The following is a 17,243-nucleotide window of genomic DNA, read 5'->3' on the forward strand; positions in this document are numbered from 1 at the left end:
ATCCTTTTTGTCTTGTAGGCATTGATGACAGTCTAACATGCAGTTTACTTTATTCTAATTTTGTGTCAAATAAATGCAAACAGTGGTGCCTCATCTTGGTAAAACCGCTTTAAAATTGCATAATATAACAAGAGACCCTTGGCCACATCGCTCATCTGAACAACAATAGGCATTGTAAAATTAGCTAATTACGAGATATAAACAAACACCAAACTCTGAAAATAGTCCAGGGGACAAGGTCAAAACAATTCTAAAGAATCAGCAATTTATCAAAATGCTTGCATTTAACTAAAACCATACATAATAACATTTCAGTTTTTGTGAAATAAAATGTTTTTCATTGTAAAATTGGATCCCCAATGTAACTCCACCGTACTTCTAAAGATTTTTATTTAAACAAATTTGAATTTACACTGTCTAAGGTTGCTTGTACTAAGGTTACAGCTTTTCTAGGCAACTGGTTTTTGAGAAGAATATTTTAAAAGATTTTTTTCTCTATATATTCCTATGTAAAAATGTGTTCCCTCAAACCGTTGTAACCCCATCATACTCCCCGGGGATCATGGTTTGAGCAAACTTGAATCTACAAAGTCCCTACCTGATGATGTCTTCCTATTACATTCAGCGTTTCTGGCTAATCGGTTTTTGAGAAGAATATTTTTAAATATTTTTCTCTCTACGTTCCTATGTAAAAATTGAATCCCACTGCAACCTCACTCTACCAACTGGGATCATAATTTGAACAAACTTGAATCTACCTTACCTGAGAATGCTTTCACACAAGTTTCAACTTCCCTGACATGGTAGTTTCTACGAAGACGAGTTTAAAGTGTAAACTGTAAAACTTTGACATCCAATTGTAGCCATTTCCTCCAGTAATCATGATTTGAACACGCTTGAATCTACCCTTCATCAGATGACTTCCACACAAGTTTCAGCTTTCCTGATTTGTTCCCGGGATGAAATGTTTTAAAGATTTACTCAATATATTTCCATGTAAAAATTAAACCCCCATTGTGACCTCACCCACCCTTGGGTATAATCATGGTTTGAGCAAACTTTAGTCTACTTTACCCGAGGATGCTTCCACACAAGTTTCAGATCTCCTAGCTGATTGGTTTCTAAGAAAAGATTTTTAAAGATTTACTCTATTTATTCCTAAGTAAAAATTCAACCCCAAATTGTGGCCCCACTCTCCCCCGGGGATCAGGATTTCATTCAACTTGAATCTACAGTACCTGAGGATGCTTCCACACAAGTTCCAGCTCTTCTAGCCACATGGTTCTCCATGAGAAGATTTTTAAATTTCTCAAAATTTTTCAATAATTCCTGATTAACTCCCTTTGAAAAAATCTTTGAATCACCTTTGCCAAAAGGTGCTTTGTGCCAAGTTTGATTGAAATTGACCCAGTGTTGTTGAAGCTTATTTTTAAAGGTTTTGAACATGATTGATGATATTTGTTACTACATACAGTACGGGCAAGGCGGATCTCGTATTTTCCCCGCGTTCCAAATTGCAACGCGTTTTAAGACAGGTATCACAGGTGAACAGGTAACAGGTATATGCCAGCGGTAGGGTCCTCCATCAAGTCAACACCGCCGCAGCCTGGACAATCGATTACGGGTGAACAAAATTATTAAACTGAAACGCGAGTTATTTACGTCGACTAAGGAAAATAATTGAAAGCTGCACATAATTATATATCATTTAATTAATTAACGATCTTATCTACAAAAACATCCTATTTGTTTTAATTGTTAAATTCAAAGCGTAGGGTTTAAAACGTTCATCAATGCTATTTCATTTTGTTACTTGACGGTGTATATTTAAAATGCATTCAAATTGACGTAGTTTATTAAAAAATATGCTTGGTAGTAGGATTCTTAATAATTTATTTCCTGTTTTTTTTTTCTTAAAGTGTCAACAGTTTCTACACTGTCACAGATACGTTTACTTTACCTTCTATATACCTTATTTTATCAAAATTGAATGAACACAAGGGTATAAATATGGAGGGTTTTCAATGATGTACATAGGAAACAATTTGCTTTTTCCCCACGTGTTTATATAAATTTAGGATTTGATAAAAGTCTTTAGAGTTTGGAAAGGAAAACTAAATGCAGAATTAAGAAAAACAGTTCAGATACCAAGACGGAAGGGTTTTTTTTAAACTTTTTTTTATTTTGTAAGGATAAACTTTTACTTACCATGTAGAGTTAAATCACATTATATCGACACATGATCTTTCTATTTCATGACCTGTACGCAGTATTCAGAACGAAAATACATATATAACAGTTTTCGAATGTCACTTTTAAAAGGTACTATACTGATTAATAAGGTATGTTCAACACCACTTAAAATAAGAACTTTGAATTCAAGGTGACCATTGTGTAAGGTGTTCAATCTTCAGAAGTAATTGTACAGAAAGAAGAAATGTTGGTACATCCTGTTATTGCATAAAGCGTCGAAAAACGTAGCAATAGGCATGATGTATATTTAAGAAATAAAGTACGAGTTTTCGTGAATGTTGCAGAATAACCTCCGAGGTCGAGAAATGTTGTTTTGAAATATAAAAGCCGAGGCTTTAGTCGAGGCTTTTATATTTCAATCAACGTTTCGAGACCGAGGAGGTTATCCTGCAACATTCACGATAACAAGAACTTTATTTCTATTCTACTAACAGCCAAGTATTTCTACAGATCGTTTCCCCTATAGAAAGACGATCAAGGTCATTTTGACGGCTGTTCCGGGTAACCCCAACAGTTTTGTTAGTAATGTTTAGATGTGTATCGATCAAAGGAATCACATGCAGACGACATAATTTTTCTTTGGACTTTTAATACTCTTCACTCATTTATAAAATATCTATGAATCATGTTCCTAATATTTTAAGAGCAATTTAATACGATTACTATACACGTGATGTATTTTATGTAAAAACACGCAGTACAAATGTGCTAGGGATGTCCTCGGAACAGTTGCATTGATCTCTTAAAAATAAACATTTGAGGCAATACACATCGTTTTGACTGGAACTAACACGTGAAATTGACATGGTTTTAAAAAAATCTACAGTTTGAAGTTGTACTTTCATTATCAGTGCGAGACAAATAGGTATTTTAATGATGACGTTCGTGGTATATTGGAAAATAATGTCCGCGGCATCTCTTTGATCTCGGCAATAACTGTAGAAGAACAACCCATAATCAATAAACAGTGTATATCATAATGTCATACCCTTTATCGAAGTACACAATCATTGTATTAGCATATCATTTGCTCACCAAAACATCCATAGCACTGTGTGTTGACACACCAGTTACTTACCAAAATCATCATGATGTATAATTGTAATGATTCAACGTTAACTCATCAATCATTGTGATATCCATCGTTGTAATGACCCAACGTTCAATCTTTAAAACCATTACGATTGTTTGCATTATCCTCTTTTAGTAAAATGAACGCGAATAGATACAGTTCCAATTATATTTCAGCAACGATTGTATTGAATTGAATGCATTGTATATATAAGATCAATCGTTTAATATCTTAATAAATCTAACATTAAAGGTGTATCATATATGTATGTAATAATATTCATATCAACATCGTATTTAACACATCTAGAATATGTTCTACCCCTATGGAAATGCACTGTATGCAGTTATTACATGTACACTCGATATTTGGTTTTCACAGTTTTGCCAAAACATAAATGTATCGTATACTTTCAGGTGGTATGGGTACCCTGCCGATATTAATATGGATTAATGACATTTTTATAAAAATACTTTTACCGGTTTAGAATCTTCAAATTTTAAAATATTTAACCACAATATAGGTTATAACTAATAAAAATCTTCGTAAAAATAAAATTTTAAAATCTCTACGGAATTAGAAATCATGACTAACAGATTTTTAGTGAACCCTCTGAACCATTGTGCTACGAAAAAGAGGCTGTTTATAAAACTGCATTTTATTTATAGTCTATGTTGATATATTACACGTCGCAACATGGAAGTGTTCCATACTACATTCAGTTACAAATTTATTCATGTATTTGTTACATGTAATTAAGATTACATAAAGAGATAGGGAAATCTTCATCATAAAGAATTTGCTGCACTTCGCTACACCTTTTTTCATTGATATGATCGATATTCTAAGACTAAGAGTTAGCTAAGTTCAAAATTTGTCGACGCAAAGAATTGACATAATGTTAAAAAATACAAGTGGAGTAATACTTGGTAATAAATGAATGATTACCTTTTTCAAAAATACTTATCATTACGTTAACATCGGACATACCTTGTTCACACCTATCGCCTTGAAATCCAGGATCACACTCTACACATGTGCCATTTTCCATGTGACACTTTAAGCAATTAACATCTGGACAGCAGTCAGCTCCATAGAATTTGCCGACAATTGAGCATCCTGAAAAATACGTTTGATTACTGTGCGTGTGAGCAGCTAATGAAATGTACACTTTGTCAATTCGACATTCTAAACGTGTTCTTGGATTGATTATACGCAAGTACAATTTAAACATTATAATTTACGATGCCTTTATTTCCTTCTGTTCCATAGATAGATTTTTTAAAATGTCCCTTTCCATCGGAAGATCTTATTGTCATTACTTTGTTTCTTCTCCACTATTTTTCCCCTGTTACATGAACATAAAGAACACGTACCATACACCTCAACTTCACAAAGGTCAGCTTCCACAGATCTTTGATATCCGTAAGGGTAAACAAATCCTGGTACTCTCTCATTGTAGTATATGACGTACTGTCCATGCACTGGACAGGTGATGTTAAAGACGGATGGCATCGTGTCTGGTGTAAAGTTGGCGTCCTTGAAACACTGTATTCCTTGTAATCTGTCTGTTGTATTGGAGATGTACAGTGAGAATCCCAGGTATGTCAAAATATGCCCACTAATACGACCTAGTATAAACAATGAAATAATTAAAAAAAACTAGAACAAAGGTAATTGCAAAGCAACAAATAGCTCTTCCTTTGCAACTGTGAGTCAAACAATGTTGTTATGCATGCAAAAAGTGCACAATGAAATAATGATAACCTAGCAGTGTCCCCGTTTTACTGAAAAATAATACTTGCTCCAACTTAGGTATCAAAATAAATAATCAAATAAAATGTTTAACTATTTATAATAACTTTACTACTAGGTGTTTCATATTAAATTTACCGAAGACTTTCCCTATGAATTTTAAAATGATATGGAGCATTACCAGTCAGGAAGTATATGGTGATGTGATTGATGTTGTGGACGCTGGTTAGGTTCACCCACCAAATGGCTAATTCTCTGGCAGCTGATACAGCACATTGACCTCCATTCCATGTCAAGTCAGATTTACGTCCGTCTACAGCGTTACTGGCGTCGTACGTTTCGTCACCTGGCTTCCATTGGTTCTGTTGGTATGCTGGTTTGTTTAGGGCAACATTAACTGTAAGCACAAAATCAAATTTACCTTTCTTGAAGGCAATTAGAAACGATTTCAATCACATATATACTAGTAGTTCATTTAGAAAACTTTTATCCGTTGCTTACAAGAAGCAACTGGAATCCTCAATACAGGACATGGTTTCACAAAAGCATCGTAAATCCTACGTAGTACGTAAGTGGGACGTAGGTTAATTTTGGGTGTTTCACGAAAGAGACGTAAATTACGCAGCGTCGTATGTAACGTCGTAAATCTACGTCACCTCGGAAGTGGCGTAAATCTACGTTTTAGCGTCATTATCTCAATAAGACTAGTTGGTGTATATGCTGTTTGATGACGAACAGGTGCTTCAAAATGTACATGTGAACACTGTATTTTAGGGACAGACAGTCCGCGGGACCTCCCCGAATCGCAAAATTTACATCCTATTTTTCTTAATATTTCGACAGAGTCAATCTAAGGGTCTTTATTATAAATTTAATGAGCAATTTTTATAATTTTAAAATCAAAAAGGTTTATCAGAAATAAAGATCATAGCTTGTCCTTTTAAAAAAAGTTAGCTGATTTTTTTTTATTTCCATTGACAAAGTATAAGTTCATTGACAAAATTACAATGTGACAGTCCTAATTTTGACTTTTTAACTAACTAAATTGCATTGTCAGATAAATCTGCTTTCATAACATTACTTGGTTTACATTACTAAATCTTCAATTTTTGCAGACAATACATAATAGAGTTCTTCTTGACGATTTTAATTTTGTTGTACGATGATTTAAAGTCAGAATAAAGGTGTATTAACAAAATTTGCTCTTTTTTTGAAAACTTGATGAATTAACGCGTTAGTCTAATAAATATGTAATAATTCGTTAATATAGTTATTATAATATCATCTTTGTCTGCCTTTTTTGTTTGCCAGATTAGCTACTGGTTCGAAATACCCGGAAATGACACGCAATACACTAAAAGGTGGTGTCGGAAAACAAGAGGCCCATGTGCCACATCGCTCACCTGAGAAACAATAGGTATGATAAAGTCAGCTTAATGGAGTCATTATACAAACAATCTGGACAATGTACAATAATACATGTAGATCCTGTATAAATAAAATCCATTTTCCCCCCTCGATATTCTTATCTTTATAATCATTAGTCCCTTTTCTAACAGGATGATTGCCAATATTTACAAGAGCAGACCTTAATCACCGCTCCTGCACATATATAGGGACTCAACGTTACGCATGCAGGGATGACTGCACACCTACGCAACTAAACAGGTACCAACGTTTACGCAAGCAGGGAGTGCCGCACACTGCGCTAGAAAAGCCAGAACACCAGCAGGGATGACCACACACTAGTGCTCCGCTGCAACCACCACCAATACAAGCAGGGATGACCCCACTCTTGTATTAATGCGATACAGGGCAGGGATGACCGCATACTCTGCATCGTAGGTTAGAAAACACGAAATTATATAGAGCAGGGATATACTTACACTCAATCTATCCCAATCTGTTCAAGTTTAACCCCAATCTGTTCAATTTTCACCCCAAACAGTCGCTCAATGTAACTCAATAGACATTGTCCCTTTATATGTGCCGGCCTACAATAATTCATAATATTTAAAAATTGGAAATCAAAAATAAACAAACTAATCCGTCCTAACCCAAAAATACTTATGCAGAACAACTTATATACATTGAATATTTATTATTGAATAAAAATAATCATCACAATAATTGGATAACAGTGGATGTATTAATTAAAACAATCAAAAATCAATAAATCATGGGCAATAACTCAATACAGTAATGCAAAAAGATTCTAATGAAAAAATAGCTGCCTGCTTCAATTTTATAGTCATATCACATGTTGAGTATTGCAGTTCTCAAAAAGACCCTTTACAATTGTTTATATATGGGATATTTAGCTACATCAAACTCTGAACCTTCTTGTGAAGCCAAAGAATTGTCCTGGGGCCAAAGTCTTAACAATTACAAAGAATCATCTTGCTGATTAGTTTCTGAGAAGAAGATTCTTAAAGATTTACTCTATATATTCCTATGTAAAACTTTAACACCCCCCCCCCCCAATTGTGGCCTCACCCTACCCCCAGGGATCATGATTTTTACAACTTTGAATTTACACTACCTGAGGATGCCTTCACACAAATTTCAGCTGTCCTGGCTGATTAGTTTCTGAGAAAAAGATTTTTAAAGATTTACTCTATATATTCCTTTGTAAAACTTCGACCCCCCATTGTGACCCCACCCTACCCCCAGGGATCATGATTTTTACAACTTTGAATTTACACTACCTGAGGATGCCTCCACACAAATTTCAGCTGTCCTGGCTGATTAGTTTCTGAGAAAAAGATTTTTAAAGATTTACTCGATATATTCCTTTGTAAAACTTCGACCCCCCATTGTGACCCCACCCTAACCCCGGGGATCATGATTTTCACAACTTTGAATCTACACTACCTGAGGATGCTTCCACACAAGTTTCAGCTTTCCTGGCAGATTAGTTTCTGAGAAGAAGATTTTTAAAGATTTACTCTATATATTCCTATGTAAAACTTCGACCCCCCAATGTGGCCCCACCCTACACCTGGGGGTCATGATTTTCACAACTATGAATCTACACCACCTGATGATGCTTTCACACAAGGTTTAGCTTTCGTGGCTGACAAGTTTCTGAGAAGAAGATTTTTAAAGATTTACTCTATATATTCCTTTGTAAAACTTCGACCCCCCCCCCCATTGTGGCCCCACCCTACCCCCGGGGATCATGATTTTCACAATTTTGAATCTACACTACCTGAGGATGCTTCCACACAAGTGTCAGCTTTCCTGGCCTATTAGTTTCTGAGAGGAAGATTTTTTAAGATATACTCTATATATTCATATGTTAAAATTTCGACCCCCCCATTGTTGCCCAACCCTACCCCTGGGGGTCATGATTTTCACAATTAAGTATCTACACTACCTGAGGATGCTTTCACACAAGTTTCAGCGTTCCTGGTCTTATGGTTCATGGGAAGAAGATTTTTGAAAATTTCTCGAAAATTTTCATAAATTCCTAATTATCTCCCTTTGCAAAAGGGCGTGATTCTTAATTTTCACAACTTTGAATCCCCTTAGGCAAAGAATGCTTTGTGCCAAGTTTGGTTGAAATTGGCCCAGTGGTTCTTGAGAAGATGTTGAAAATGTGAAAAGTTTACAGACAGACGGACAGACGGACAGACAGACGGACAGACGGACGACAGACAAAATGTGATCAGAATAGCTCACTTGAGCTTTCAGCTCAGGTGAGCTAAAAACCCTATCAGGTTTCCTGTAATATCTTCTTTCTGTTAATACCAAACAGCTTACTGTAAACATATTTTACATATTTTACAACCCAAGTTATAAATAGGGATTCGAAATACCCAAAATTACTATATCTATCTATTTATCTATTTATCTATCTATCTATCTATTTTTTTTTCTTTTGTTACAAAATCAAATAAAATCGAACACCCCATGATCACAGTCAAAAAGAGGTCATTTCACTACAAAAAAATATGGGCTTAGCAAATGAAGTAAATTCACTAACAAACTTTAAAATAGTAAATATTTGAAGCAAATACAATCAAAATATACATCTTACCTAATGTTACATAACATTACAATGTTACATTTTGCAGAATTATTGAGTTATGCCTACAAATTGACGTATTGCTACTTGGCAACTCTATGAGATGCGTTAAACGAATTCTACAGGCGAGAACAGATATGTATCAAATCGATTAAAAAATGGTTTATTTAAAAGCAACTGATCTTTAAAAATTTAGTAAATCCCGATCCAATTAGAATTCACTTCGCATAATATATTTTTTAAAATCTTGTTTAAAATATATGACACGAAAAACTTAAGAACAATGATGGATAATATTGAAAGTGGGTTCCAGGGTTAATCCGTCCACAATTCAGGAAGATGTTGACAACATGCATATCTTCTATGTTAAAGACTACTGTAAACGTACTACATTTGGCGGTGTATTCTATTTAGCGCTTTTGGCGAAGTGCGGCCCTCCGCTAAATCAAGTACATCGTTAAGGGGGATGTCTACACCAAATAAGTGTAGGAGATTTTTGTTGCATGCATTTGTTACTAATAATAGGCAAAGTATTCAACAATAATATACCTCAAAGTACAATACTCTAATTTTAAGAGATTTTTAAAATATCAGTCCAGATAACCCCTTATATGTCAAATTTTTAAACATTTCTGTTTTAAAACTCTAATGACAGTGAAATGTTATAAAGTTTGAAAATGAAAAACAAAATAATCATGAATGAAGTTTGTATGATTTTTATTGGAATCCACATAAATATGAAACTAAAATATTTAAAAATTCTTTTAAGGCAAACTGCTGGATGGAATCCCACAAAAATCTGAAAAATTAATAGAAGCAAAATTAGTTGGTTAATGAAATGAAAACAAAAATTGAATGAAATTGAAAAATTCGGTGCGTCTTTTTACCCCATTGAACCCCAATGAACCCCAATGATACCCCAATGAACCCCAATGATACCCCAATGAACCCCAATGAACCCCAATGATACCCCAATGAACCCCAATGATACCCCAATGATACCCCAATGATACCCCAATGAACCCCAATGTTACCCCAATGATACCCAAATACACCTAATGATACCCCTATGATACCAAATGATATCCCAATAAACCCCAATGATACCCTTATGAACTTTGAAACATTAATACCCCAATGAAACTAAATGTGTGCATAGTTAAAAGATCTTCCGCGCAAGCGTGTGAATAAACACCGTGCATGTATATAATTAATATCAAGGGGTTATTTTTCCTTTTTGTTTTTGTTCATTTTTGACCTAAAGTTTTTCTTAATTCTTTTTTAAAAACTATTCTTTAAAATTAAAATAAAAAATCCAAACCATGGCTGAATATTTAGTGGAGCTGGCAGGGTTTTAAAAAATCCACACTGAAATGGATGAAATATAAAATTTGTTCCAAGGTCAAATTTCTCTATAATTTTTTATTACTGTCCCAAATAAGAATATAAAGCAATTGGGGAGCAAAATTAAAAAGCAATTGGGGAGAGAGGGGTTATCCCATTCAACTTTCCCGTTTTCTGCATTCATCATTTATTCGTTAAGACGTATAACACAATCCGTTCATTGTTTACAAATAAAGTATAAGTATTATAACTACCAATCCGCTGTGCATCTTCCCAATTCAAGGGTTTCTGATCCGCAACGCTTCTCAAAAATCGGTTTATATATAGCGGAGCGTATCAGAAAATCTTGAACTGGGAAGATGTCTGTCATGGTATAAAAATGAAATTATAAAACGCTAGCGTATGCGTGTTTATTTGCATCAGATTTGCTTGATCAAAAGTATCAGTCCAATTGTTAACTCGCCTTAAACATCCGCGTTCATGAAAATTTAAACACACCCCACCGACAATCTTCAATTGTTATTACGCACCCCTTTCCACTAAGCATTGGCTATTACGACGTACAGTTCGGTATGCGACGTTCAACTCCGATCTCCGACTGTATATGTCGTCAAGTTATTTTAAGGTCAAGATCTAGTAAATGAAAGGTGCCTACAGGTTTATGAAATTCAAAATATAAATTCTTTTAATGATGCTTCATAACAATATCTTTGTTTCATAGGGTGTACCGGGGCTTAAATTTTTGGTAAGCGCAATAAAAAATCTTGTTTTAAACAACCATTTTCTATGAAGGATAAAAGCAACATATTTCGGAGTTTTGTCCATTTTTTACAATTGAAATGTATCTAGAATGCCTACAGTCTCTCCAAAAACGGCATTAAACAAGCTCTTGACCTCCTCTTTAAAATGATGTCAAATTGAATATAGGTACCGGGATTACTTTTCCCGTGATTAAATATCGAATGTCAGAATATTATTTTCTACATAATTACTTTAAAGCCGTAAAATACGGGAAAAGATTCATCAAATCAATTATGACGTCATAATGGTTCTAGCACCAAAAAGATACTCGGGAATCATTTACTAGATCTTGACCTTAGAAGTCGACGTCAACTTCCATTGCAGGGCGGATCCACGATTTGAAGTTGGGGGGGGGGGTGTCAGTTTTTGGCAGGGGGTTTAGGGCTGCATTGACGCTGGAAGCTCCTGGATTATAGAAATTTTGTACGGAAAAGTCTTCGAATTTTTCACTTTTTTTAAATGTCTTTATTAAAAGTATTTAGAATTTTTAAAGATTTGTAGATTCGCCCTTGGAAGCTCGTGGATTCTAGAGATTCGTAGGGCGGAAATGAAGTTTTCAAATTTTGACATTTGTGTATGGTGGCATTTCTCTGCCCCTTGTGTGCAAGTTATTTTTCTATCAAATATGTCGACATGCAAGATAAATATGTTGACCAAAACCCTCTGCCGTGCAGAAATATTAGAAATATTCTTACGAATGGCTGTAAATTAATCTGTTTTAAAGAATCAAGTTTAATGGTACGGTGTAAATGAAGTTTTTAAAAAAGATAACCATAATAAACATGGAAGAGTCTTTAAAAACACTATCTAGAATAACCAATTACTTAAAGGTGCATGTGTGACTGTTCAGATTTAAAAGAGCGTAACTAAAATGGGCAGTTATGGCAGAGAATGCTTATGCGTGTATTCAAATATGGGCAAATTGAATTAACTTGTTTGTTCGTTAATGAGTTATATAATATAAAACAAAATCGGATGTTCGATAAAAAGGTTATCATGAGAAAATATTGAATGAATGTAAATAAAAAAGTGTTATAGTAATTGATATCCAAATGTATCCCACTGTACATAATGAACCCCACTGATGCTACAATAAATCCCGATATGTACCCCAATCAACCCTATATTAGCAATGGACAGAAATATGTTAAAATGTAGTTAATCGTCCAATGAATATTGTGTTCTCGATTACTAATTGTCGGTCAATTACTTTATCCAATGTGATCGTGTTGTACATTTTTATGGTAAATATTAATTTTCTTTGCATCTTGTGAAATTTTCCTAGTTCAATTCAATTTCTTTATTGCAAAAGACATACGTCTTATAGCACATATAATGGTGAACAATACAAAAATATACTAGGTAAAAATGACACAGGTGCTTAAGGACAGGATCGCCCCCCCCCCTTTCAACCCCCATCCCCAAGTATATAGATCCCCTGGACTTCTTCTAATTTTTTAAAAATGTTTCTTTTAGGTAATTGTGCAATGAATGCACATGTATAAATTAGAGAGAGAGAGAGAGAGAGAGAGAGAGAGAGAGGCGGCCAGAAAAAGGTCACTAATTGTGTTTTTCGTTAATTGGGTGAGATCAGGAGCTGTTAATGAGGCGTGACAACCCTGATGCTTTGATAACAATATACACCTTCAACAAGGATACTGCATATAAAACTACACGTAATTGAAGATGATTAAAAACTGGAAAAATCAGTAATTATCAAAATATTTATCAAACATTAATCCTTTCATTCACTTTTGTTCCGGTTTGCCCTGCTTTTTCGAATATTCGAGAAAAATACATAAAACTTACTACTTTAAGAAACCTTCCTATTTCAAATTTATACCGTTGGTAAGTTACATGATAACTTCAAATCTATTCAGATTCAATATTTATTGAAAGTTTTGAGCCTGAGGGAGAATTTCATATTATTAAAATATTTTTGTTAATATCGTACGTAGATTTACATACGGTATATGTTACATGTTAATAATATTGTACACTGTTAACTCACTCACTCACACACACACACACACTCTCTCTCTCTCTCTCTCTCTCTCTCTCTCTCTCTCTCTCTCTCTCTCTCTCTCTCTCTCTCTCTCTCTCTCTCTCTCTCTCTCTCTCTCTCTCTCTCTCTCTCTCTCTCTCTCTCTGAAAACTGAAAATTACTCTTGAAAAGCAATTATTTTATACATCATTCGAAAAGACTATAATTGTAGCTAGGCTAAAGAGTTTTTTAAACAATAAAACATCCAACATGTTTACCTAACTATTAATGCGTTTTAAAAATGCACAAATTATGTGTTTGAAACAAAAAGATGATTTTGGTATCAATATCAATGAATTAATATATCTGATAAATAAAACCCAACATATCTAACACAAGAATGAGGTTTGTTATAACCAATCTCCATCACTATTACAAGATCATCATACATAAAACAAACAAAAGGTCATCTACACCCCAATCGACAGTGGCAACTTTCTACCACTTTTACCCCCTTTACGCTACCAACAATATACTGTGGGGAAGCCCCCCCCCCCCCCCCCCGTCAAAGAACCTGGAGGTTACTATATGTGTATACCCCCAATAAACAGGTGTCAAAATGTATTGATATGCTCCTACAACGTATGGATGGGTCCATTCTCCTGGGAGGGGAGGGTGTCATATACATGCATTCATACTACTCCACCCCATAAGAGAGTTAGTTTTGCAACATCATTTCTTCACTTCGATTGAAATTTTCACCGAAGACGCAACTTGTTCAAAATCAGCAGTTTTTGAGAATCCTGTGGCAATGGTGCAACAGAAGATGAAGAAGTTTAGTTGTGGCAACTGTAAAGAAGATTGCAAGACTCACCGTGTTCACTGTGAGGTAAAGTACTGTAATTGCATGACATGTTTAATTTGAACAATGATCGCGTAAACTTAAGAAGCTCTTTAATAATTTATGTTGAAATATAAACAATTTATAAAGTTAACATGCCTTACAAACACACCTGTTTACCTGTTAATTGGTCCAATGATAAGTTGATAATTGGATAATAAATAAAATTAAAGAACCGAAACATATTAAAAGAAGTATTTTTAGCACAAACTGAAAGGCTGCAAACATTAGTTTAATTTCATTTGTGTATCAGAGTTAGACCCTAAATATCAATCTTCGGGATTTTGATATAATTGCAACTCTATTTCAGCAAAAATTAGATTTTGTCAGTGTATATATGATGTGTTTGATGCCTACAATTTATGGAGAAATGTTAGGTGAACCTGTATTTTCCATGAAAGATTAATTCTTACTAAATTGGACGCGAAGCCTCTCGGTGCACACATGTGATCTGAGCGAAACCACCCGACCGTTACCAATAAAGTTATATGGAATTATAGATCTATATATTCTCACTATACATTCAAACAGAAAGAGATCATATATAATGGAAAATAATTATGTAATTAGGGATAGTCTTTAGTTTGGGGAGATAAGAATATTTTTATTAAATAAAATAATGAAATAAAACTAAGTCGTTTCTATGAAGTATGAAAAATATACTTGTAACATCGTGTACAGTACATAATTATAGCAATGCATGTTTTAAATTATACATCTCACAAGACCGACGATAACACAATTAATTTGGTATATACAAGTAAACTTCATCAAACCGAAAATATTTCTCAGTGTCCAGTTTAAATTTTTTGAGAAAATCTTAATTATTAAAGACAACACAGAGTAGAACCTTTGCGCCTTCATCAACGCTTACAAATAGATATGGAACACCGGGACTGTCTTATATGGGGATTAAACATTATTATACGCAGTGTTCTCCTCATTATATTTGGTAGTATATTCATTATGTGAGGGTTTTTTTTTATTTTTTTTTTACATTATATCGTGTGCATTTTCCATTATATACAGTACTTCTTTCATTATATCATGTAGTTATTTCACTATATTATGTACATTTATCATTATATGAGGTGCTTCCAACATTATATGGGGTGCTTCTAACATTATATGCGGTCGTTCTAACATTATATGCGGTGAACACAACATTATATTATGTACTTCTCAATTACATACAGTATATTCATTATTTTATGTAATAATTCTGTTATTATGATGATGATTAGGATGAGCGTTTAATATTATTTCCGGTCCTGTCTGCATTTCGTGCGGTAGATTTTTCATTTCGTTGTGATGTAGTCACAGTATTATATATGCTGTGCTTTCATCTTTATGATGATGATCTTTCGGAAGAATTTTTTCGTAAGTCGTTCTATGAAAAAAATGGATGATATTTTACGGGACCTTAAAATGGCTCAATTTATAGATGGATGTACCCATTGCCGGGCAATGCTATTTGTCTAGGCCTGGTTAAACATTCTTAAAATACTTGATGAGACACATTGTCTATTTAAGATTTTTTTACCTGATAAGTCTAAAAAAATAATTTCAATACTACACAAATCACAATTCAAAATTTAAAGTTAAGTTTTCCATATTTCTAGGACCTTGCCAAAATTTTAAAATATTCTCTTAGAAATACCCATTTAGCGTTAAAGGAATTCTTTCTTCTTGGTTTTGGAAAAGAGGTTGGGGTGGAAATGAATATTCGATCTGTTCCTGAATACTTAATACAATATTCATTGTTGTGCCTTCCCGTGTACATGTTCGCTTGCCAAAGGTACACGATTCGTTAGTTAGCGCAGAGACATTTTAAGTTTTTATGTTTAAACTTTTTTATGCCCCCGTCCTAATCGAAGATTCGGAAGTTTATAGTTTTTGCCCTATTCGTCCATCTGTTTGTCCGCAAAAATTTAAACCTTTGTCTTAACTTTTGGGGCAATTGCTTTTATATTTCACAGATGTATTCCTAAGTGTGACAAAACTTTTCTTAAAATTAATAAATATTAGTAATTTAGATTATATTTATCCCAAATAGTAAACTTTACATCTGCATTTAAAGAAAATGAATGAGCAGTTTCTGAAATTTTAAGACACCCCTCCCCTTCCATTCTTCTCTCAATGCACGCCATTCGAGCTTGAAAAATCATCGGTAATGTCTGCATCATATATAATTGGCATATTGAATTCAAAAAGAAATAAGACCTTCATTCGTGCATACATACAGATTAAATGTTGACAAATTATATGTTCTGTTCACGCTATTATATTTTTTTATTTTGATAATTCATATTTAGTAAAACTATTTTTTATATGGATTTCATATCCACGTGTCCGGTTTGGAGCTGCACACAAGAACGAGAGTTCAGCTTCACACCTCTACTTGCATTTAATTTTTTTTTCAAGTAAACCAAAAAAAGTGTGCATGTACAACTCTCATGTGATGAAAATAGAATATGAATGTACATATTTCTGTTTTCACACGAGATGCCCCCTCTCCCCCGGCATATTGTATCCTTCTGTCGTTTCAATAAATAAATGGAACTAATGTTACTTCAACTGCATTATAAACCGGGGTAGAGGGCCGTCCAGTATGTAAATCTACATGTAAAGCTAAGTGATTTAATCGCAAGATCTGTCCAAACTGTCTTTAGTGTACATTATATCAATTTATATGTTTACACACGGCTAATCGTCGTCTGAGCAATAATATCGTAAGGTTAATGACAAGAAGGCCCCTGGCTTGTACAGACATTTTCTATAACTTCAAATTTTCTCCCGCACATATTCCCGATATATTGTTATTTATCAAGTGAGAACTTCTTTCCAATTTGAATAATGGTACAAGGTACTACTATATACATAACCAAATAATAGTATGTTTCCATCTCATCGTTGAACCCATACCTTATTGTACATGATCAGGGTACGATTTCATCGCGTGGATGTCTGACGTTGTAATATTTATTTTAGAAATATGATAATTTTCTGTATTACAATAATAGTTATTATAGTACAGAGAATCTCATCACAAAAAATATGTTTAACATCATCCAGCTGCATGTGCTTCCCTCTCCCCAATACT

General features: G+C 34.0%; 1 protein-coding gene across 1 annotated transcript in view; it reads right to left on the reverse strand.

Moving 5' to 3' along the window:
- Positions 1-2,637: 2,637 nt before the first annotated feature.
- Positions 2,638-17,243, reverse strand: part of LOC109619375 (uncharacterized) — a 40,900-nt gene continuing 26,294 nt past the window's right edge. Inside the window, exons 2-4 of the mRNA XM_066078545.1 lie at positions 5,262-5,477; positions 4,702-4,956; positions 2,638-4,444 (exon numbers count right to left, since the gene is read on the reverse strand). Of these exons, the coding sequence (XP_065934617.1) occupies positions 4,227-4,444; positions 4,702-4,956; positions 5,262-5,477 (689 nt within the window). The 3' untranslated portion in view covers positions 2,638-4,226. The remainder of the gene's footprint in view (positions 4,445-4,701; positions 4,957-5,261; positions 5,478-17,243) is intronic.

The sequence above is a fragment of the Magallana gigas genome, chromosome 3 (assembly GCF_963853765.1).
Source record: "Magallana gigas chromosome 3, xbMagGiga1.1, whole genome shotgun sequence".
In the NCBI taxonomy this organism is placed as follows: Eukaryota; Metazoa; Mollusca; class Bivalvia; order Ostreida; family Ostreidae; genus Magallana; species Magallana gigas.